At 46.3% G+C, this 25025-nt stretch overlaps 1 protein-coding gene across 3 annotated transcripts in view; it reads left to right on the top strand.

Moving 5' to 3' along the window:
* The window catches only part of RHPN1 (rhophilin Rho GTPase binding protein 1), a 208822-nt gene that overhangs the window by 175351 nt on the left and 8446 nt on the right, over positions 1-25025 (top strand). For 2 of the 3 annotated variants that reach the window (XM_069220879.1, XM_069220877.1), the window contains 4 exons: positions 4526-4720; positions 8360-8436; positions 21698-21844; positions 24676-24834. In XM_069220879.1, coding sequence (XP_069076980.1) covers positions 4526-4720; positions 8360-8436; positions 21698-21844; positions 24676-24834 — 578 coding nt within the window. The remainder of the gene's footprint in view (positions 1-4525; positions 4721-8359; positions 8437-21697; positions 21845-24675; positions 24835-25025) is intronic. The other variant, XM_069220878.1, reaches the window with a different exon arrangement.

Consider the following 25025-nt stretch of genomic DNA (forward strand, 5'->3'; position numbering starts at 1 on the left):
TGTAGACATCATAGCCTTTATGATGTCATGCTGAACCCCTTGGTGGAAAATAACCCGTCACTTAAACATGTACAGTTCCATTTCTTCCATTCATAAACTTACCTTAAGATTTGGTTCACAGAGCTTTCCTTCGGTGAAGAGAAAATGGGAAAATCTGTTTTCTTGAGATCTTTGGGGCAGTTAACTTAAATGAGTTCATGAAAGCTCACTTGATTTGAGTCATTGAATTCTTACATTTCCACAAAAGTCAGGGATTTGGTGCCCAAACTATTGTAAACAAATCAGTATTACAATCCATGCCCTCGAGGACATCAGAGAATAGCTCAAATGTTACTCTGATCAGCCCCTCAATCCCTATCATCTATTGGAAAAATTGACCCCTGTACGGAATCTCTGAGGTATAGATCATTCTGGTGCTGGACGCACCCAGTTGATCCACTCACCAGAGGAGTGTCCTCAGCTATCTATGTTTGACAAAGAAATACTCTCCTTTCCCATGTTCCAGTCTTGGATAAGGAACTAGCTAGGATTGAGGTAAACAAGAAATAGTATCAGCATTGTAAGTCTCATGAAAGTGGATCTGTAACCCAAACAAGAGAAAGAGTAGACTATCAAGTGGAAATCCATGAGCCCTTTGCACGTCTTCCCAGAGGAGAAGAGACGGACTCAGTACAGAAGACAAATTATATGTGTTCTAACAATGCCTATATCTCAGTTTCTCTAACACTTTGTCTCTCCTTCCCAAACACTCACACACAGACCCTCTTTCACTCAACATCCCTCAACTGCCACACAGGGGACTGATAATCATTTCCAATCAACACAGCCAATTATCCGAGGCAGTTTCCTCAGTCCAGTCATCAGGGAGACATGAAACTCACACAGACCACCAGTCTATTCACATACCCGTCAGACAAGCATGTACTCTGTGTAGGCACTCTGAAACTACTCCAAACAGGCTTTTAACAGGTGGGCTCACAGACATTCATTTAACCATGTTCCTGGCCACAAGTGACACAGTTAAAACTCAGTAAATGAGTTGATTCATAGTTTTGACTGTATCTACTTAAAAGTCTTTGTTGAATAAAGTTCAGTAAAACTGCTCAGATGTGAAAGAGGGGCACATAGGAGGTCAAAAGGATTTCTGATGCTGGTTTGGTCTACTTCCTATCTGAGTTAGTTACACCAGAAGAGACTGCAGCTATTTCAGCCCCAAGGGCAGCAAACGAGGTGAGATACTGCAGCATTCTCTCTATGGCCATGGACAAGCAGCAGCAGTGGTAGAAGCGAAAACCATCCCATGATATGCCTTCCTGCCTGACACGCCCATGGCACTTGGGCGGGCCCGTCTGGGTCACGGCAGGCCAGTTTAAAGTTGCTGCATTTAAACACCACTGATGAGCTCTGTTCAACAGGACCACACAGCAATCGAGTTCATGGCAGACAAGAGTTCCTCGCATTGTCACTTATCTGAAATAAACCTTGGTGTTATTCCGACACCTTCTTCCTGTATGTTCCACAGGGAGTGAAAGGGGAGAGCCTACTATTTTTCAGACCTATCCAAGATGTTGGTATAAGAAATCTTTTCTGTTTCAGTTGTTCAAATCCAAACCGGCCTGCAAAAAGGGTGATAGGATAACTTCCCCCTAAATGTACATAAAACTGAAATCTGAAGAATGTAGTGCACAGCAACGCTTCTTGAGTATCTTTGGTCACATTCATCGCCTACTTGTTAGCTTTCCCCATTTTGGCAGCTGATTCTGGGACTTCTTGCCTTGGTCTCTAGCCAGTCCTACAGCCCTGTCATTCCTGCAAAGTTCATTGCAGATCATTTTCTTCCTAAAAGGTGTTTTCTGCCATTTGGCTTTTTCCTCCCGTTCAGGGATTTATTCTGGAAGGGATATGTCCAGTATATAGCCACCGTTATCTGCAGTCATTAAAGACTCCTTAGCCACAAAAATGTGCACATTCTTGTAGCCTTCCCCTTGCAATAGTGTTTGATGTCAAGGGCAGCTGCTTGACGTCTCTCTCCCCTCAAAGTCAGACAATGTTATTTTCCATGCTTGGGCTAAGCCTGGATTCTCCAGCCTCTTCCTAGCCTCCGCATGAAGCAGCACACACTCACATCTCGTCCACTTCAGTGTTTCTGATTTTTTTTTAGCCAGATTTGGCCCAAAGGCTGCCTGGTAGCTCATCCTCATCTGTTGCTTTGATAAGACCATGGCAAGGACAGCAAACCTGTTGGTGGCTTTCTTATTCTACGGGGAGATGAACTGTTCTGGCAACCAGGCCTCCGGCATCCAGGCTGTCTGTCTACACAGTACCCAGACAAATTCCTTCCAGTATATTTCAAGTTCATCACTATTGCAGATCGTTGAAAGAAATCTGCATCCATAGCCCAAAACACCTAGATGTCAAAGCAGCTGCTTCCCTATGCTACTTATTGGTCGTCTGGGTTTAATATAATTCCTGTATATAAAATTGTTTTCCATCAATGTGAAGCAAAGTTTCTGTAAAGTGTGGCTGTCAGCATTGTACTCCCATCACTCTCCTCAATAGGCTTACCAATGTCCATAGCTAATCTATTCCTCAGGCTATCTAGAGTACCTTTTGAGAGGCCAAGGAACACTCTATATAACATCAGCATTGCTTTTGTCCCTTTACAATACTGGATTTCTTTTATGTAGGTTTGCAGTAGATCCTCCTTATGTATTTTACTGTCCAAATAAGTGTCTATGCAGTACACATTATGCCACATGGAGGTCGTGATCCCACCATAAGTCCTTAAAATTTCTGGGAAGTCGACCATCCTAAAAATCTCCCACTGTTGCTATTCCCTTTTCCTCTTAAGTCCGAGTTTTTGGGTAACTTACCAATGGATTGTGTAGACTAGGTGAAGTAGCGAAATGTTATGTTGTGTGACTGCACTGTAGTGACGGATAGGGTGGGACAAAGAGAAAGGATAGTGTTGGAAAGGAACCATGACAAACCTGTAAAGAATACATGAATGGAATGGAAAGGGACGAGAGATAAAAAGGCAGGGAAGTAGTCTGTAGACAGAGTTTGCCACGTGGGTTTGTAAATTAGCAGTGCCTAGTTGCACAGTGCTGTTTTGGACGGTCCCTTCAGGGAGGTGGGGGTGGGGGGAGGGGGGGGGGGGCAAGACAGATTTGCATGTGGTTGGTCCTTGTCCGTCATGGCCAGATGAGATATGAAGCAATGTGACGTAGAGGAGTTACCAGGGCTGAGACTTATTGAAGCATTCCACCCTCACATTTTGTGCTGCCTTAGGTTGTTTTGAAGCATCACATTGACTAGCGATGCCCTTTATGCAGCAGAGCTGTGGGTGGTAAGTGTAGTGCTGTTCTTCTGGAGTGAACGAGTATATTGATTAAACACTAATCTCAGGCATGCCCGAGCAAACGAAGGGACCAGTTAATGTGGCTCCTATGGAGATTTAACAGAATAAAGGTTGGGTAATATGCAACATAACAGATGATATGATCTAGTTAAAATACTATTATGTAACAGAGTTTCCTCGATTGTGGATCGCGAGCCACTGATGGGTCGTGAAAATCCAACCATTAAATATGTCTTTAAATTCTGTATTTATCTTGTCACATTTCCAGTGCTTCAAAGCCAGAGGTCAAATGTCAGGCTATGTCTTCTGACAAATTGTTGCTTATGTTTTTTAAGCACAGGGAACTGGGCAGAGAAATAAAAGTGAAGTGAATTATGTTAGAATCTTGCTGTGGTGCAGTGTGTGTGAAAGGAAGGACTGTAGGATATCATTTTTTTGCAATACACAACATGTAAATAACTGCCTAATACACAGCAGCTAGGAACGCAAAATTAAAGCACATTTTTGCAATTCTGAAGTGTGATTGAAACTAAAGATTTTAGTAGTATCACAACAAATAATATTTACTGGATGATGCTCAAATGCTAACTATTCACTGAAACCCAATTCCACTTATCATTGTGTGCAATATAGTTGTTTTCAGTAAAATTGTGTAGGTCTAAATGTAGCGGCCATTCAATGGAAAATGTGTTGTATGTAAATGACGGTGCTTCCACATAATGCTTTAATGACATTACCAACTCACTCGCCTCATGTCCATTAAAGGTAGGTGGGTCCCGAAAGTTTGTTGTTCTCAAAAGTTGGTCATGGTTCTAAAATGTTTAGGAACGACTGCATTGTACAGTTAATATCGACCAGTAAGGCTTGTATTTGTCACTTTGTTTTCTCAGACATAGGAGCAGCAAATAGTCCCTGTGGCACAGAGAATGGGGAGAGATTGGCCTTATCAAGAAAAAAACATTATTTGTTATTGGAAGACTATGTTCCATGGTTAAAGGACATTTTGCCTTTGCCTTTTATTGGTTGGCAAATGTAGTTTACCTCAGGCTGGGTCCATATTGTGGAAAACCTTTTGATGGTGGGGTGTGTAGTTGCTTTGGGTTTGACATGTTGTGATCTGGCTGATACATGACCCAGACTCTAAAACACGTCCTTCTCTTGCAGGAAAAGCTCACCTTAAGCGAGCCATCATGAGGCACGAGGAGGCCATGAGGATCCATGGCCTGTGCAAGATCCTGAGGAAGATGGATATCCTGCAGGAAGTGCTGTCCTCAGCCCACAAGCGCTCACTCAGCAAGTACTCGGACATAGATGACGAAGAAGACTTTTTTGAAACTGGAGACGCCCCGGACATCCATCGTAAGTGTTTGATAAGTATTTTTATCCAGATGAAGAAATATAAATTTAAACTGGACACAGAGAGGGCAAGAGCTGTTCGTGGCTGTCTGATTTTGGTCAATTTTGAGGGGAGAAATAGATGATGATCCGTTAGCTAGAAGGCTACAATATTTGTTTTGTTTGCACACTAGAAAAGCAGCTCATTTGTAACCTTTCCATGTCATTGGAAGAGCAGTAGGCTCCTCCATCGGCGACTAGCTGGCTAAGGGTATAAAGTAACGCAAACTGGTTCAATCCTACACAAAAGGCTTTTTTTTTTTTATTATTATTATTTTAGTGTAAATAGTGTGTTCCAGGCCCGAGTAGTATCAGATTAAATGTATAACTATCTATGCATGCACACACACACATCTCTCTCTCTCTCTCTTTTTCGTGTGTGTTTGTTTTATATATATATGTATATATTTAAAAAGAGTCTGAGACCCAAGGTTGTTCATAGTTTTGTATCGATGAAAAGCCTTCTGCAAAGAGCTCCGTGTGCTTGCCTATGAAGCCACTGGTTTTGAGCAGCGTGGCTGCTCAACGGCTGCGAGAAATTAGTTATTCTCTGTAGATCTATGTGAAACAAATAATTAAGGACTAGTTCACTTGGCATGGATCTGCAAATTACCGGGATCATAATCAACTAAATTGGGCCCTGGCAGACGTTTTAAGGTATGGGGAAAGTGGGCTCTGGCCCAGGGCACCCACCTTCAAAGGACAGTTTCCACACTGTCTGCAGTTAAAAAAATAAAAATATGTTTCTTTGTTTACTTTTTTCATTTTTTGAGCCTGTCTGGCCAAATTGCTGCACGGTGTGAAAAGGGAGTGCAGGAATGTGCCATATTTACTAATATATGGCACATTTCTGCGCTCTCACTGAGATCTGCCTAGCGCCAATGCAGGCACTCTTGTGCCATGCTGCAAGCCCTTGCCCGCCTACATTACAAGCAGGTTTGTTTTTGTGCAGGAAGGGACACTTTCCTATACAAAAATAACCATTAATGACTGTATCCACTTTCTGTTTGTGCTGCAGACTGCAGCATCCTTAGAAAAAGGAAAAAGAAGGATAAAGTTATTTCCCCTTGTTCCTGCTCCTCTGTTGGAAAGGTACAATTTGGAAGCAGTCCCAGGTTTACTACTCTTAGTAAATCTGGGATTGCACCAAAAGGCTTGGATGGATGCGTGAGAACACCCACTCTCCTCCCATGTAATGCCTTCCCGGCGCAGAGTAACGGAAGGTAGCGACTTGCGGTGCCTTTCATTACTCTGGATTTAACAGCCCAGGCAGGGCCACGCAGATTGGCTTTGAGTGGCTTGGCAAAGCAGAATTAAGCCATTGCTTTGGTCACTCTGCATGATGAATTCAATAACTCTGGCCCTTAGTTTGCAGCAGAGATTAGCTTGGTGGGGTTCCTCTGTTATTGGATTGTCCTTTTAGGGCTGTGCTTAGGTGGTGCGATTACCGATTGCTGTTTCCTGACCCTGAATACCTGTAACTCACAGCGCAGGCATTGAAATAAACAAAAGCGCCCATTAGCACCCCGTACCAAAATGGCTCTGACAGACTAACTACAACATAGATTGGGGGGGGGTAAAAGGCTTGGCCAGACCACTAGTCTTTCTGCTTATGTAAGAGGTGGGCCCAGGTCAAAGTGCTATGTGGCAATATACTCTCCCTCCATAATAGCACCACCCACATGGAGCCGCTAGGCCATGGTCAATGTGCTTTGCAGCATTATACTCTCCTTCCATAAGTGCACCACCCACATGGAGCCGCTGCTGGATCGGAGGGATCACAGCCTAGTGCTACTTGACACAGAGTCCCTGTTCCTCACGTAGCAGGAACTGGAGTACAGTACCCTCAATATGCACCGGCCAAAAAGGTGAGACAAACAGTCCACAGCACCACATGCAACTGGCTGGTTCAGACTGATATCCTTTCTGTTTCTCTAGTGCTGGCCAACCATACTGTAAATCTTTGCTCTGATGTTGGACCCAGATGTAGGCTAGCCAAGAAGAGAGTTGTCAGTGATAGAACCAAAGTTGTTGAGTGCATAAATGACTTGAAAGTGAATAATAAATTCGGAGTTGTTCTGAGCAGTGGCCCCCAAATTAAGGTTGGCTCGAGACCCCCAAAATCCACAAGATATCCCTTGGCCCGGAGTTCCGCCACCTAGTAAACTGGGTGCAGTAAATCCACGCCAGACAGAATCAGCCAGAGTGGTATTGCCTCCTCCCCTGGGAGTACCGCTCTGGCCAACTTGTTTTTCGGCCTCTAAAAGTCAAGTAATCAAATACAGAGTATTTCGATGTTGTGCAGAAATCCAGACTTAAATATCCACAATACAGTTGTGGACCTTCTTTAAAGAACAATATTACTGAAGATCTTGGAATCCTATCTTCAGGATTTCACACACTCCTTTGGGTGTGCCTCCTTCAGTGTGCTGTACTCCGAACACACTCCTGAGCTACTTCTTTACCGAGTCCTGATCAATTTCAGGGCAGTAGGGGAAGCACACTTTTTACAGCTGTGTCTTTCATCTCGGTTTATATAAAAAAAAAATCTTAAATAGTTTGTATTCTGCAGCCTTATTGTGAATTGTATTCTTGCCCCATTGTTGGATTGGTGATTTGGGCTTGTCCTTTAAAAAAAAATGCCACTCATTGGATCATTTTCTGGTTGTAAACCTTCTTGGTAGATTAATACTTTGTTTTCAAGGGGACCATGCAAGAGGGCACACCACTTACCTTTGCGGTTTATTGATGAAACAAATGAGGTTTCGGACTCGAGTCCCATGGTGATAGTCTCAGGCCTTGATATAATAACTTCAGGTAATATTGAAGATATTGCTTATTTACAGATATGGCCACTGACAGCATATCAACAATAATTAGAATTTTTCCTGTGCTATTGAGAATACCCAGTGTAAACTATCCTTCTGCAAAATTACTCCTGCAGAAAAAGGCTCCCCACAACACCCAAAGATAATATTAATTTGAATGGATTATACCAGCACAACTTTCTGGAAATGGATGAGGGACACGGAGGTGAAAATGGCTGCTAACACGAATATCGGACATGTTTTCTTTACTGCAGGCAGAATTAGCATCAGGAGGAAGATGGCAGCACTGACTGACCTGCACATGCCACCACCTCTCCCACTAATAAGCTGGTCACTGCTCAGGAAGCCACGGCAAGTGGAGGGTGTTTCTAGCCACTCTGCTGAAAAGCGGCCTCAAACATTCTGCCCACTACATGGGGAGCCCATTTGCTATAACATGTAACATGTCATTTTACTGCTCTAGCAGGAGGATCTTTGAAATGCTATTTATTAGGTTTATCTTGCCCCTTTGGCCTCAGTCTTGATGCCCCCATTTCGATTTTCATTTTAGGTAAGTCTGTGAACTGGTCCGGCTGCTCAGGTGCATGAAAGCCATATTATGGCTTTAATTTTCAGTCAGTCCCTTCATTGAGTTTTGGATAGCTTTTTCTGAGCTTCCTTAACAGCAGATGCTTTATCGATCTGCCTACAGCCCAGCAGAGGTCAGGATCGAGGAATATGTGCAATAAAACTAAATATTTTTTTTCTTGTGTTTTTTTTTTTTTTTCATTTGTAGCCAAAACTCACCAGAAGCCTGAAATACAAACTCCCAATGTTTCTAAAGTGAAAGTGACAGACATTTTCCACAGACTGGTAAGTATAAAGTGCATGCAAAGAGTACAGAAGGTTTGGGAATGGCACTGTGGCCTGTTACACTGTAGACTACAGTCCAGTAGTACTATGCCGCTCCCAGGCTCCTGAATAGTGATGTTCAAATTGGATGAAAAATAAGTAACATCGAGTCATAAACATGTAAACCACATGCTGTGCACAGTCCTGCCATCTGGTGTTGGGATGCAACGTTCAAAGTTATAATCCTTGTAGGAGTTTTGGTTTTAAAATGACGCTCTACACCTCACTGAAACCTACAATTCACCAGGGCACATAATACACCGAGTAATAGTTTATACGTTTTTGGTTCCAAGTAGAGAAAACCAAGAAGGACATATAGCTTGGAAAGTCAGTGTGCGTCCTGCAGTCTGCAACACCCCAGGGTCTTCTTTTGAAGATAACATTCAAGGGACAGGACCAAGACTGCACTCTCCAGCAAGGCAAAATTCTACCAGCAGCAACAACAGGCCTTTTATGAACCTCGGACAGGCAAGAGGATACTCTTGAGGAGGTTACAGGGGTAATGTCAGCAAGGGCAGGGGTAGTGGCAGATATGGCAGAGGAGCCTTCACTTTCAAGCACTGGCTCGCGCACTCTTCCCCGATCGCATGACACTGTCAGAAGGAACCTAAGGGATTTCCACTCTCACTGGGCGGAAACCACCTCAGATCAGTTGTTATTAGCAGTAATTCAGAAGGGCTACTTCCACACCATCCTACAGAACATACCAACCCGCCGTCAAAGCCTCACCCAAGGCCACTTCACACTTCTGGAAGAGGGGGTTCAAGCACTCCTTCAAAAGTGTGCAATACAGCCAGTGGATCCTCCCCGCCCCCCCCCCCCCCCCACATCCCCCCAACAACACCTACGGGGCAGAGGCATCTGTTCCCGGTACTTTCTCATTCCAAGAAAGATGCTCACTTTGACCCATTTTAGACCTGTAGTCAATTAGTACATCATGTAAGGACACTTTCACATGACAACCCTGCAGAATGTCATCCGACTGTTCCATCAGGGAGACTTCATGACAGTGCTAAATCTCAAGGAAACCTATTCCACATTCCTAATACCCCCACTCATCACTAGTATCTTCAGTTTGTGGTAAGGACAATACTACCAATTCACAGTACTACCCTTTGGGATCGCTACAGCTCCAAGGGTTTTTACCAAGTGTCTGTCAGTGGTGGCTGCTCATCTATGCAGAGTGGACATCTTCCCGTATTCCAACCATTGGCTGACCAAGAGCAGCAGCAGACCGCAATATCTAACACACACTGACAGCTCTAACCCTACTCCAGATCTTAGGGTTCACGTCCCACCTCCAGCCCCAACAGATCCAGCCCTTCCTGGTTCAATCATAAACACTGCCACAGGGAAAGCATACCCTAAAGAGCAGAGGGTGAGGGCATTTCAACAGCTACTATCTTTGTAGTCCACAAATCCATTAACTAAAGGACTGTAATGAAGCTTTTGATTATGATGGCATCTTGCAGAGCTATGGTGACATACACCATATTGCACATGTGCTCACTGTGACAGTGCCTCTTAAGACAGTGGTCACAAGCCGAAGGTCAGTGGGAAGATTTAGGGCCAGCATTCTATGCTCTCTGCAATAGTGAAACATCAACAGCCAGGTGCTAGGCAGGATTTTTTTTAACGCTCTTTTACAGGTGACCATTGCAGGCTGTGCATCGGTCACTGGGTAGATGACTGTCCATAGCACCTTTCTCCCCTCAGACCTCATGGGGCCTAGAGCGCATCTAGACCTAAAAGCCTTCTACTTCCTTGTCTGCAGCAAGGTGGTTCTTGTTTGTACTGACAGAGGTATACTACTTACAGAAACAGTGGGAGGGCACTCACTAGAACAAGAGATCTGGCACTATGCAATCCACCACGAAATTCATCTCCTGGTGGGACACCTTTCGGGGGTCAAGAACGACTTTGTGGATCCATTAAGCAGGATGTATCAACAAGTCAGTTAGTGCGAACAACATCCGCAAGTCATCCATGGGAATTTTAGGCTCGGTAGAGCCCCAACCAATTATGTTTTTCCTCCCCAGAAAACATAATTGCCCAAGCTCTGCCTGCCAGGTATCCACACCTGCACACCATGAGCAATGCACCATGAATGAATTGCTCAGGGACATTTGCCTCATTCCACAAGTGGTGAGGAAGCCACAGGTCTCCTTGACACTCATCCTGTTTACCGAACCTTGGGCCAGTCAGCCCTGGTACTCAGTGTTCCCAGAGATTCCCATCAGGTCCTACTCGTACCTTCTGGCCATGCAGCAAGGTGGCCAAATCAAGCACCTAGGCCTCAAGTAACCCAGTCTAGCGATCTGGCACCTGATGTCTTAGAATTCAGCTACCTAAACCTCCCAGAGTAGTATAATTTGATCTTGCAGATCAATGCTGTTGCCTCATTATGCTTCTACTTCTGCATCCTGTGAATGCCACCCAAGATTTTCAAGTGGATCCCAATTAATACCAAGACAACAGTCACCCAGGCTCTTATAACAAGTAAACCGGACTACGGAAATGCCCTCTACTTCAGAATCCCTGCCCATCTTCTTTGCGGACTTCAAACTACCCAGAATTCCGCTGCCAGACTCTTCCTGAACATCCCGCGAAATAACCACCTCTCTCCACACCTCAACAATCTCCACTGGGACCCAGTCCAGGAAAGATGCAAGTTCAGGCTACTTACCCACGCCTATAGAGCTCTCCACAACACCGGTCCAGTGTACTGCAACCACCACCTTAACATCTATCAACCCACCAAACACCTTCGATCTGCGTCCCAGGCAAGAACATACCTCCTTCACATCAAGAAGACCAGAAGAGGAGAACACTCCTCATACCTCGCAGCCAAGACCTGGAACGATGTCCTGCAACATCTCAGTACCGCCCTCTCCCTCATGGACTTCCAAAGGAACATCAAGACATGTCTCTTCCGGTCGAAACAGACAAGATCTTCTCCTTTCCCCTCAGGCCTGCCCTACGCAGCACCACAATTCTGCATAGCAGTGTGTGAGCGGTGTAGGCCACTACATGTGAATGCAATGCAGCCAAGTAGGAAAGATGATTTGTCTTTTCCTACATCTCCAAGCAATTAGACACCTTCACGGTCAAAGTTCAGGATATCATTTGCTACCTTTTATTCCTTCAGAAGGCAAGTCTCCGTAAGCGTCTGTACTACTCGATTTAGGCACAGTAGCCATATTCATGCAGAAGAGGGAACTCACTTACCTCTTTAGGATTCTTGTGTTGTTCATAGAGGGACTCGAAAGACTGATACCCCTAGGAACACATACGGGCACCAGTTTGGAGACTTAGGGCCTGATTCTAACTTTGGAGGACGGTGTTAAACCGTCCCAAAAGTGGCGGATATACCACCTACCGTATTACGAGTTCCATAGGATATAATGGACTCGTAATACGGTAGGTGGTATATCCGCCACTTTTGGGACGGTTTAACACCGTCCTCCAAAGTTAGAATCAGGCCCTTAATGTGGTTCTCAGAAGGCTCATGAGGCTGCCTTGTGAATCCTCCTTTTCCTAGAAGATAATCTTTCTTGTAGTTATAATTTCGCTCAGGCGCATTTGTGAGTTACAAGCTCTTACTATTCAAGGCCCTTTCACCCTGGTACACCAGGACAGTTAGGGCCATATGTACGAACACTTTTTCCCATAGACACAGAATGGGTAAAAACCTTTGCTACATCTGGCCCTTAGTCCTTAGAATCAATCTGAAGATCTTACCTATAGTAGTTGGTCACTTTCATATTAACCAAACTATTGAGCTGCTTGTATTCTTTCCACAACCTGATTCCATAGCAGAAAGAGCATTACACACCTCAGATGTTAAACATGCACTCATGATTTATATTGACAGTACTAAGGGCCTGATTTAGAGTTTGGTGGACGGGTTACTTCGTTACAGCAGTGACAGATATCCTGTCCACCACAATATTAATCTCATTATACCTTAATGGGATTCATATTTCAGCAGATGGGATATCAGTCACCGTTGTGATAGAGTAACCCGTTCGCCAAACTCTCAGGCCCTAAGTCTTTCAGCAAGACTAACCAGCTTTTTGTTGCTTTTGCTAAACTCTACAAGGGTCACCTATTTCTAAGACCTGCATCAGAGGATGGATTGTAAAATACATAAAATGTGCTATTCCAAGGCTAAATATGTACTCCCTTCATCCCCAGGGCACACTCTACACATAAGAAGAGTCCTTATGGCTTTCTTAAGTAGCATCCAATTAGCTGATAATTACAAAGCAGCTACCTGGTCAACACCCACTCACGGCGTGGCCGAGCTACCCAAGATGGCAGACATGAGTCCCTTAAGCTCCATTTGCCAGCCCACACATCACCATCCATCCTCCCTGGGACGCTGCTTGACAGCCATCGGGGATGCCCGTGTCTGCCTGAGACCTCTGCCGTTGATTACGGCCCTCCTTGCGGCTCCCATGGACGGCACAGAAGACAATGTGGACAGCCGGGCCTACTTGTGGCTGGCCCGCATGGGCTGGGTTGCTGCCAGCTAGGTTCATGGAGATGTGATGCCCCGCTCCTGTACAACAAGACTACTGTGGCCCTCTATGGCAGTCCCTCACCCCAGCCCCCTCACGGAGCCGCACCCCGGGAGCGCAGACTACAGCACAGGACTCCCAGAGATGCATGAGCGAACTGTGGACCTCAGGTGAGCCATACCAGCAATGCCTTCGAGTGCTAGCCCCGCCCTCCTCCCACTACGGGGCCTCTCCTGCCGCACTGGGGCCTACCAAACCTCGCATCGGCATCTCCTATTGGAACGCACAAGAGGAGGAAACCACAATCTGTATAAGGACAGTGGCTGCCGCCCTGAGAGGGCCCACTGGAGACTAACTCATGCTGGGTCTGCCTCTCCTCAACCCTTGCTGACGACCTCACTCCTTCTACTAGTTTACTTCTTCCTGAGTGAGCCCCCGGTCCTCGGCGTTCAATTTGGGAAGCTTGCAAGACTGGGGTGCCCCCACCACCAATACTGGGTCTGCATAGTCCCACTGCCTCAGCGCACTACCTACCGCATCTCTCTCTCTCTCACACTGGCAACAGCCCCCTTTTCCAACCATACCTATGGACTGCAAACGGGCCCCTCCGCATTGGCTTCACAGGTGAGGTACGCGGCAGGGCCGAGAGGTACACCTGGAACTACGGCGCCAGGGAGACCGAGGGGGCCTCTAATGGGACTCTGACCGAAAGTCCTGTTCTTCAAACTCCATGAGCAACTGTAGCAAACCCTTCCGAGCCTCATGCTCTACAGGACACCCTCTAGCCCACGACGTCACCTACTACTACCAGTATCCCTTTTCTACATGCTACACAGTGGGGCTGCCTCTGGAGGAGTCACAGGCAAAAACCCACTCCTGACACACATGCCCGCCCCTCCACCTGCCCCCTAGTGTGGCCCAGGTCCCACAGCCATGGCCCCACTGCAACTGTGGTTCTTTTGACTATTCTGGTGACTCCTGATCCCCCTGTTGCCCATGCAACACAGAAACTGGGCAACTACCTCACAGGGCGCCATTCATACGTACTGAGGGTTCCCAGTTCTACCGTCTGTAACTCTCCCCTGCTTGAGAGGGGATCCCTTTGCCGCTGTGCTCAAAATTGCTCAACTTGGTGTGGATAGGAGAGACATACCTTTGCAACAGGAGCCGCCCTGGCTGTGGCTTATGATCTTCCCATGAAGGTCGTGCCCAGAAACCCGAACACACAGTTTGGACTCAAGACACCAAAGACGCACCTCTGTCCCCACGTCTGCCTACATGCCCTAAAACAAGCATCCTTGAGGTCACACATCTTGGGCAGACTCCGATGGGCCACGAGCCAAACCCAGACGCCGGAACCTCCAATGAGTGCTGCTCCTAATACCCTCCTAGGAGGCCCCTCCCAACCAGAACCCACAGCAGACAAACTGGACTTTTTCTAGAGCACTCACGAGTTTTGATGGAGACACGCGTTAGCCACTGATCTCAGCTTCCTTTGCAATGACGATCACAAATTTACCAACAAGGTGACGACGGGGAGAAACCGCTATCCACCATGCACCTTATTATGATTGACAATCAATCGACCGTCCTTGAACCGCAAGACCGGGTTCGCCAGCTAGAAGACAGGGCTGACGACATTGAGGGCAGGTCCTGTAGAAGCAACATGTGTATATTGGGCCTACCAGAAGGGGCTAAAGGCTGCGACCCCATCCAGTATCTAGAGACTTGGTTCATATCCTTAATCCCAGCCTCAAAACTCATTCTGTTTTTCACACTGGAGAGAGCACACCGGTGCCCACCTGCTTCCCCCCTCCCAGGGTCTCCTAGACCTATGCTTGCAAAACTCTTACATTTCGAAGACCGAGACGCCATCCTCATAGCGGCACGTCATGCAGGACCACTCAGAGTGGAGGATAAAGTGATCACGCTTTTTCCTGATAATACTAGGGCAGTTCAACAACAAAGGTCATCCTTCCAAGGGATCAAACACTGTCTGCTCCAGTAGGGAGCTCAATATTCACTCCTTTTTCCAGCTCACTTGAAGATCATCATTGCACTTTTTTTCACTGACCCAAAGGATGCCTGGTACTGGGCAGACCAACATTACGGTCCCACAATGGTAGACCACAGTAGACCTCCCTAATCCTTACGTAAATCAAAGCGGAAGAAACACAACCAATCTCACACCCAGAGTACCCAAATGTCGTCCACATCGACACCCCCTAATCTTGAACAGATTATTGAAAACAGATGACGAGCCTTGCAAGCAGCAGCTGACATTGCACCTAACAGCGTTAATACTGACAGTGAAAAAGACCCCATCTCCTCACAACCGATGATGGTACCCTCCTTTCAAATGAGTCTTAGCAGAGCTCCCCAACCCTCTCCAAGACGCCACGACAATCCACAGATACTCTTATATGAAGGAGCTGTACTGTTTATTGAAATGTTTTGCTATTATTCCATGAAGCCCCAAACTCACACTAACGATACATTATCTCCCCCTCACGCCTTTCCCTCACCCTGTTCGAAGTCTCCTACACCCTTCAATGTGGATATTTCGGCCACTATACTGCCCCGCCCGTTGCAGTGACCTAGTTTGACCCTCTTGGACAGACCGTACAAGGAACTACGGTACACCTAGCATAACACACTTAGACTAAATAATATGGGGGCGTTGTCCCCCCACCCCCTCCACCACCACCACCATTAGTCACAACGGGTCCCACAGGCTTTCATAATTCTTATTTCTAGGCACTCGTGACTTGGCAATATATCTCCATAGTTGCCCACACTCTCTCACACACACACACACACATTTTTACTAGTTTGCATTCATGACGTTGTTTTGGTGTATCGTAGTTGCAGTAGGCCCCACCTGTTTTACTTACCCAGTTTCATGTGATTCCCTACTTAGTCCTGCCCCTATAATCTATCCGCAATACAGCAAATTCTCATCATCAACTCCACTTGCACACACTGGGAGAGAGCATGATAATGGTGATCGAAGCGAAACACCCAAATCCCCCCCACCACCCCTACCCCAATGATTCCTATATAGTCGACACATTATGTATTCACCTCATGACATGCCTCGCTTGCTTACACTGAATTTACAAAGGCATGTACACTCCCCATAAGAGATATGCGGTATACTCCTACGTCAAAAGACAGCATGGACATGCAGTCCTCTTACAAGAGACCCACATTACAAAAGATGAGATAGAATGTTTATGCAAGCACTGGAGAGGACACATTTATGCAACTACATATTCAGCATATGCTTGTGACACTCTGATCTTAGTCAGACCCAGTGCCTCCTACCAGGTCCTAGATGCCACCATAGACCCTGACGGCTGCTATGTTCTCCAGGAGGGACGCCTCGATGACCGCCTCCTACTCATTGGCAATATCTATGCCACTAACTCTGGTCAAGTTCACTTTTAGGACACCTTATTCTCCATTATCTTTTAGGACACCTTCTTCTCTATTCTCGCTCATCAAACTACATTCCCCTGGATCCTTGGTGGGGACTACAGTTTTGTTCTAGAATTCCACCTCAATAGATCCCACCCACCCTTCCCAGTTCCCCTCCTCTTGCACAAACAGCACACCTAGGCAATTGGACACAGCTGTCGTCTCTAGTAGATGCCTGGTGACTACATAACCCCACTCACAAACTCTATTAATTTTACTCCATACCCCACGGGCTCCACGTGCAACTTGACAGTTTCCTATGCTCAACCTCATTAACTCCCCTTGTACATCGCTCCAACTATCTAGGCTGTGTGATTTCCGATCACAATGCCCACTAAATAGACCTCTGCTGGGCACCCCCCAGACCACCAGTTCCCACTTGGCGACTTCAGCGTGATTGCCTTGACAATCCAGTTTAAAGGGAGGAACAGAGAGCCCTATCAGTCACTATTTTGTGGAGAGCAGCAACACCGCCTCTTCGAAGATGGTAGAATGGGATGGATTTAAAGTAGTAATGCAGGGCTTTTACATACAACAGATGGACTTTAGACAGCGAAATACAAATCGCCTTCCACAAATAAGTTGTCGCATGGGCTCTCATTATCCTAATGAGGCTGCTGGATTTGGGCGGCAGTACCTACCACCTGAGTTGTGGGGAACTGAGTCCAATCCCACACCGTGTGACAAGTGTCCGCCCAATCCGGTTTCCGGCTAACTAGTAGCGCCTCACCTCTGCCCAAGAGCAGGGATGATTGTGGCGACTGGGCGCATGACAAGAATTACTTCTCAGGGAAATCGGGGTGAATCAGATCCCATCCTTTTCTCTCAGTTACAAAAAGTCTCACACATGCAAAGACAAACAGGCAGAAAATAGTTCAATAGGATTTATTGAATCAGCTGCATCTTAGACAAAATGGCATGAAATGCAATAATGAGAATGATGAAACATGCTAAAAGCAAGGTTGTGACGGGAAAAGTAAAACGCAGAAAAAGTCCCACCGTACTGTCACTGAGCACTACCTAAACTATATTGGAGCACGGCATACTAAGGCTTAATCCGCCCATCAGGATTCCCGCCGGGAAGACATCATCCCCTACACCTGAGTGTGCCTGTTGTATAGAGAGATGCCATCCCCAAGTAGGTCAGGGAACTGGTAATCTCGGCAAGCAGCTGTAGCGAAATCGATCAGCATGCGGTTGTGGTCATGTGGCTGGAACCTCCCTCTAACATGCATGGAAAAAGTGAATGTTCTTATAATAAAACAGTGTGTGTGGTAGGAAAATGTCCCCATGTCAAAATACGTGTGTTTCTTGTCTGTTAGGAACGCAGTGTAACGACAACCCTAGTTCAGCTGCAGCCTTGAGGAAAGCACAGGGTGAAAGATTGTCACTCTAAAAAGGCAATGCTTTCCTAGGTGAAAGGCTAACTAAATAAAGAAAATAAAACAGCACAACGAATGTGGCAGATTCTAAAATAATAAATGAAGGAGAATAAAATGTAGCTAGGCTAAAGGGCACAAGCAGCAGGACCAGTTGCTAAAATAACGTGCCAAGACATTACTAAAGTGGCTGTACAACAAAGTAAGGCACAAGAGGACCCAGGGAAGATCCTGCAGCTAGCCGAGACAAAAACATCTCACACACAACACTTAGAAGGCCTCAGTCGCTTTAATTTCACAGCACATGCAGCCAAAGTCTACTGGGAAGGGGACAAATTCAGCCAACTCTTAGACTGGTTCGCGCAACAGGACACCAACCCACCCATCCACCATTACTAAACTTACTACACTCTCCGGCGTTCCCATTTATTCCCAAGAGGACATACTGTAACTTTTCTATACCTTTTACTCTATACTCTATCAGGCCCCACCTGATCTCACTGAAGGACACTCCATTCATATCGCCTTATTGCTGTTCTGGGGGCAGATTATAGAATACGGGGCAAAATACTAGCAGATCCCTATGCCCATATACTCCCGGATCGTATCCATATAGACCAGAATGGATTGATCCCCAGACTAAGCACATCTTAGAATATTTGCCTCTATTTCACATGGTGAAGGGGATGCTACCTGCGGGCGGCTTGTCTGATATTAGACCTGGAGAAGGAGTTTGATTCGCTGACGTGGAGCTGCCTCTTCTAGGTCTTGACCCAGTTTGGAGACGGCCTATAACTTCTTGCAGACCCTCGACTCCTTGACCCCGATCCGGCTCCCCGGGTCCGCCTGAGTGCCTCGTCTCTGCATCGTTCCAGGTGAGCAGGGGAACCAGGCAGGGCGGTCCCGTCTCGCCATTGCTTTTTGCCTTTGCAGTTGAGACCCTTGCCAAACGCCTGAGACGCACGGGCACCTATTGAGGGATACCTCTGGGGGACAGGACTCGCGGTATCCTTGTATGGCAACTATTTAAAAGACGTCACTTCTGACCTTACCTCACTTCACGCTACATTCGACGATTTCACAGCAGCCGCTGGACTTTGGGTCAGCTGGGCTAAATCAGTAATACACCCACTCACCTTAACCCACCACCACAAACCATGCCCTTAGGCACTATCCTCTTCGCAGGCAGGAAGCGGCTACTCGGGAACCCATCTCTACCGTACTCCTTGGCACCGAGTGCCACTACAGGACATCAAGGCACTAATGCACTGCTGGTGCTCGTTGCCTCTTGCTCCAGTAGGCAAAACAGTCCTGGGTCGAATGATTATACCACCACGCCTGCTTTACCACTTTACCAACCTCCCCAGAATACCGCCCTTTCATTCGTCAAAGAACTTGACTCATTGTTAGGGGGCCTTATTTGGGGCAACGGATGATACCGAGTAGCACTTCGCAAATTATAACCACCAGTGGACCGGGGAGCATTAGGCACCCCGTCCTTTGAAGCGCACATACTGAACCCCGTGGAACACCATAGAGACGGAGCCCGCACCACCCCTGAGCCGAAGACTATACACATGATGGGTCCTGGCTGCCATCTAATTACCTGGCTCTATAAAGCCATTTGCAAATTAACTGTGCTTTCCCAGACACCCTCCGACACAGGTGGGAGGAGGAATCTGGGCATACACTGCATGATAAGAAGTGGGAGATTGCCTCGGAATTCGCGCTACAGGTGTCCCGTAAATCTTGCTTTAAAAACTTGCAATTCTTCATGCTGCATCGCGCGTAGCTCACCCCGGCCCAAATAAACGGATTCTTCCCTGAAGCGGACGCAGGCTGTCCAGATGGCAGAGTATGAGCGCAGATTTACAATACATGATTTGGTCTTGCCCCACCCTCACCATTTCCGGGAGGAGGTACACAATATATTGCATCAGGTCACGGAGCTTAGCGATATCCAGAGATGGGAGGTGTGCTCCCTCTGCATTTTCAAACAACGCAAACCACACAATATACGCTCTTGTTTCACCCCCTAGCGCTTCTCCTTGCCAAATATACCCTCACCCTGCACTGGAGATCCCCGACACCCTACCCTCCCCCCCACTATCTACCCCCCAGACAGGCTGGCACGGACCAGTCCATAAGTGGGGCACAGCAGAGGAGGACATCCCCGCTATGAAGAAATCTGGGGCCTTCGCAAACACCCCCTGTCCCCACAATTGGCTACCCTTTACACAGTTTTTGCAGCTCACTGGGAATGGTGACCTCCCTCCGTTGAGACCCTGTGCCTACCCCATGTCTGCCAGAATCCACTGATGTCCCCTCCGTCTTCGCATACTTAGTCCACACTGCATTACTCCTTCCTTACTGGAAAACCCCTCACACTGCTGCCCTTTTCTTTTCTATCTGCCAGAGGAATTTCGCCGCCTCCCCCCCACCCCCCCCTCAACCCCCACCACCCCCAACCACAACCTTCTCTCCCAGTTCACCCGCCAAACCTTTTGTTTATGACGTCCGACCGCTGTCTGCACATGTACAGCGGCACCTCCATTACGTACTATTACCCTCATTGTACTTATGTGATGGACCTGCATGCTACATACCCACTGGTACACGCCACCCAAGCCTTGTATGAAAAGAAAACCTGGTTATTTAAAGCTTAATCGCTATACGAATGTAGACGGTGATATTGTCCGTGTTGCAGCATAAGCGCTACGAGGCCTTTGGGCAGTTTTAAGCGCTATATAAGCAGTTATAACATAACATATATTTCTACCACGCTATACTGCCGACTTTATCTCTATTGCCTGACTGTTTTGAGGTTCCTGTTTCAAATATCTGCATCATCCGCCCGCCAGCCGCCTCTTAGAGAAGGCGGTTTTACAATTAATGCAAAGCGTGTCTACAGCACGTGCACCCACCCTCCCCAAATGCCAGCTGTATTGGCACGTTTTCTTATTTACTTTCAGTGCACAGTGTACTCTACACTCCATTTTCACACATGAGGAGCAACACAACATTGAAGCTTCTTCTAAGAATCCCAAGTTGTAATGTCCGATGCTAACACTAGATGGCGGGAGTATGCAGAGTATCTCAATCTTCAGCACTGGACGCTACGAACAGAGATGCTTGCAGGGTAACATTTTTCTTTCGCAGAGTTTGGTTCGCTGTTAGGAGTGATGCGCCCATGTCCGGCTTGATCTTGGAAATGTCCGCGAGTATATGAGCTCATATCAAGCTCATTTCCAGTCTAACCTGCATTTCACAAGTAGAATTATACTTTCCTGTTGTCGTTCTCTAACGCATAGATATTGAAAATGTTAGTAATAATAGAGCCCTATATGGATTTAGTAACGTACAATTATTGATTACTTTTGGGTACTTGAAGTAGTTCCAAATTCCTGTCTTGAGGTCAGAGTGACTAGTTAGAATTCTAAATTCAGCATAATGATGTCATGGGGTCTCTTTACGTCATATCCCATGAGTCAATATTTAATATATGATTTTTAACTAAACGGGTATGTCTGCCACTGTAGTAGCCTGCTACTTTGTCGTGCATTGCTGGTTTAGTGGCATTTTTCTAGTAATATTGTAGAAGGACACAGTAATGATATAATAGGTGATCTACTCTTGTAGTTAGGTTTTTAGGCTGTGATTTCAAGCAGGTTGAGCCCTTGTAATCCAAGAACAGCCTGTAAAGAGAATGGCGTTATATTGCTTGTGCTTAAAGTGCACTCTGACATGAGGCACCTTTCCCCACAAGATCTTTGTTTTTCCTTATGTATTGTGGTTAATTCATCACAGATACAGGGAATAAGCTCCTCTTTTTGTTTTCAGGGGCCTTTGTCAGTGTTCTCTGCCAAAAACAGATGGAAGCCGGCCCGGAGAGCCCACCTCGTGCGTGGGGAGAGCGGCTTTGGCTTCACACTGCGAGGAGATTCACCAGTTCTGATAGCTGGAGTCGTGCCTGGTGGCTGTGCGGATGTGAGTCAAGACTTCAGACTGTTTTCCTTCCTCTGTCAAGTGGCCGGAGTGCAGAGAGATCATTGATAATGTTTATTATCGCAGTCACAGTTGAAGACTGTGTAATATATAGCCCCCGGGAATCCGAAAGGAATGTATTATTTTTGTGGGCAGTACTCTGATTGAAAGACCCATCATGATTACCCCCGACATACCCTCACCCCAAGAAACAGACTAAAAACTGTACAGATAATAAAATGTGAAAGACGGGTAGAGGCAACTCAGCATGAACATACAATATCGGTATCATCACATTACCGTTCCAGAGATGAAGAGAAAATCTTAAGGAAGGTAGTCGACACCCCACCCCCTTTTTAAAATCTGCTCTAAGAACTGTGGACCCCTGAGCCCAGGCAGCAAGAACACACATTTTTCCAGTGTGGACAGTAGGTGATAATCAGGGGGGAGCATTGGGTGTGGAGCTTGCACTCCGTCTGCCCTAGACCAGGTGTAATTTCCTCCATTGCCAGCAAATTCCACAGTTTATGAAACCAGGGGCGGCCCCTCCGCTGTGGCGGAGGAGTGTTGCCCCACTGCTAAAAGGCAGAACAATAGAATGATAATAAAATAACTTTATTATCATTTTATTTTTTCGCTTACGGAGGGCGGGGCGGGACCAGCAATCCCCATGTCACCATGGAGGAGGAGTGGTAGTGCGCACTTAGAACTCTCCGCCCGGGTGGAGACCAAACACAGACTCCCACTCCCTCCCTCATAGGCATTTCAGCCAGCTCAGGTCAATCCCGGCGCTTCTCTCATGCTGGTAGCAGCATGAGAGAAGTGTCTGGATTGGGTAGGGAGGGGAGCAGAGAAACACCGAGGCGGCGGAGGGCAGCTCAGGTAAGTGTTTTGTTTAAAAAAAAAATATATATTATCTCCATCCCTCCCACCGCTCTGCTTGCTGCCCCTCCAGCCATCACTGTGTATGAAGCTAGAAGGGTCCTAGTTTTCCAGCGCTATGCAGTGAACATTTTAGCAACACCTAACATTTGAACCAGCAAGGACGGTTCCTATGTGCCCATACGTTCTACCTGAGAATCTTCAAGTCCTAATACTAGCATTAGAGTCTTCCAGAAGTGGAAAACCTAGAACCTTTGTAACATGAGGCAGAACATCTTTCCAGGAAATCTGGATAATGGTATACCTGCCATCATATATGTGAACCATAGATCCCTCCTCCCACTTGCAGGCAACTCGGACATGTGTGAAACAATAGGAAATGTGTGATGTAGGTATCTGGGCATCATATAGAACTGAAACATTGCTTTATATGGTAATTATTTACTCCATTTAAGATAGATATGATGGGGATATCACTCCAGAGTCAACCTGGCTTCTTCTAAGGTAGGCCTACGCATTGTTCCACCTACTTAGATAGCCCTATGTGGGTGTATGGGGACTTTTATGTAACATTAAATAAATGTCCGATTAAACCACACGAGCCAGCGTTAGCCCTAATACATTTTTCAAATGGTTTTAACGTCCTAGTGGAGGCTTTTGCATTGGGTGGACAAAAATGGACCCAGTGTCAATAGATTAATCTATCCATTTAGTTAATCTCAAACTCTGCCTTGACTCTTCAAAGGACTTTACATATCCCTGATGAAAAAGATCCATAAGTCATGCACTCGACCTGTCTCCATGCAGGAGTGAACTCAGGTTATTGGATTATTAGGAAATGGGAACAAAGTAGGTGAGTTTCTCACAGCAACCTTGTACCTTTAGGTCCTACATGCACATTCCTGTCGTATGGCTTACAAAGTTTTTGGGGGCGCGCTAGAATTTCTTGATCCAGACCAACTCTCTAAGAGTGCCTGTTACTACTAGGGCCATGAATATCCATCTTTTATTGGATTCTCACCACTCAGGCGAAGGTAATACACAGATGAGTTGCTTTATAATATTTTAGGAAATCCGGACACTGGTGAGTTCCCTTAGCCAAAAAACATAGATAGATTTCCATCTCCTTATGTCTTCAAATATTTGTTTGCAGAGTTCTGGACAATTGGCATCCTTGCCAGCATTCATAGTTAACAAGGTTTAAACCCAAATTGTTGATTTATTTAGGATCCCATTTAAATAATGCCTCAGATTGGAGATGCACTGGCAATTTTGGTGGGAGTGGAGTGTGGAGCTGAAGGAACCCCTGCTTAGTGCTTTGATGCAATGGAAAGCTAGGCTGGTGTAGTACATTTACTGCGACTGCCACCTTCGGCAATCTATCACTTGCTAGGATGCAATGCATCATTCTCCCCCACAAACCCTTCCTATCCAGGAACTCCTGGCTCATGCAGTCAAACTCCTTTTCAGCATCTAAAGATAGGAGCAAGGCCCGGAGATTCTTCCTTGTAGCTTTCTCCATTCATGAAAGCTGCATACCACTAGCTGCATATCGTATACTTGTGAATTGGGTAGACTGAAGCATTTCCCACACTTCAGGTCAGAGAAGAGTGGATTAACTGAGACAGACTGGAAGAAGAGAAAATAAGGAGCGGCGTGTCAAAGGTTGAATCTGTTTCAGAAAGAACATGGATGATGTGGGTTAGAAGAATATTGGACCTGTTGTCATTAAGTTATGTAAAGGTAGACAGGTTGATATGAGCTGCTGGAAAGTTTGGGGATGAAGGAGAGGTGTGAACAAGTAGGATTGTTATGTTGAGTGAAGGTCTGCAACTCAAAACTTCTGTTCACTTACAGTGCTGACTAGTCACTTACTTTCAGCACAAACATCCTGAAACACTCCTTGATTTTTGTGCTGTGTTGCTAAGGAGATAACTGTTTGTGCTTGGCAGGAGGCTGGTCTGAAAGAAGGAGATTACATTGTCTCAGTCAATGGCGAGGACTGCAAGTGGTCCAAGCACGCGCAGGTGGTTCAGCTGCTGAAGAGCGTTGGGGATGAAGGGGTGGACCTCGATGTTATTACCCTGCAAAACACAGACGCGCAAAGCATGGTAAGTAGAAGTTAAGAGGCGCAGGAAGCCCTCTTGTGCCCCCTGTGCCATCGTGCGGCATGGAACTCGACTGGATGAGTGGTAGAGTGATCACCACAGATGAGATTCATTGAATGTGAAAAATGTGAATCTCCAGGACCTGGGAAACTGAAAGGTTCTGGTTTGTCACCGTGAAACCATGGTCTGTTACC

Source organism: Pleurodeles waltl, chromosome 2_2, assembly GCF_031143425.1.
Source record: "Pleurodeles waltl isolate 20211129_DDA chromosome 2_2, aPleWal1.hap1.20221129, whole genome shotgun sequence".
In the NCBI taxonomy this organism is placed as follows: Eukaryota; Metazoa; Chordata; class Amphibia; order Caudata; family Salamandridae; genus Pleurodeles; species Pleurodeles waltl.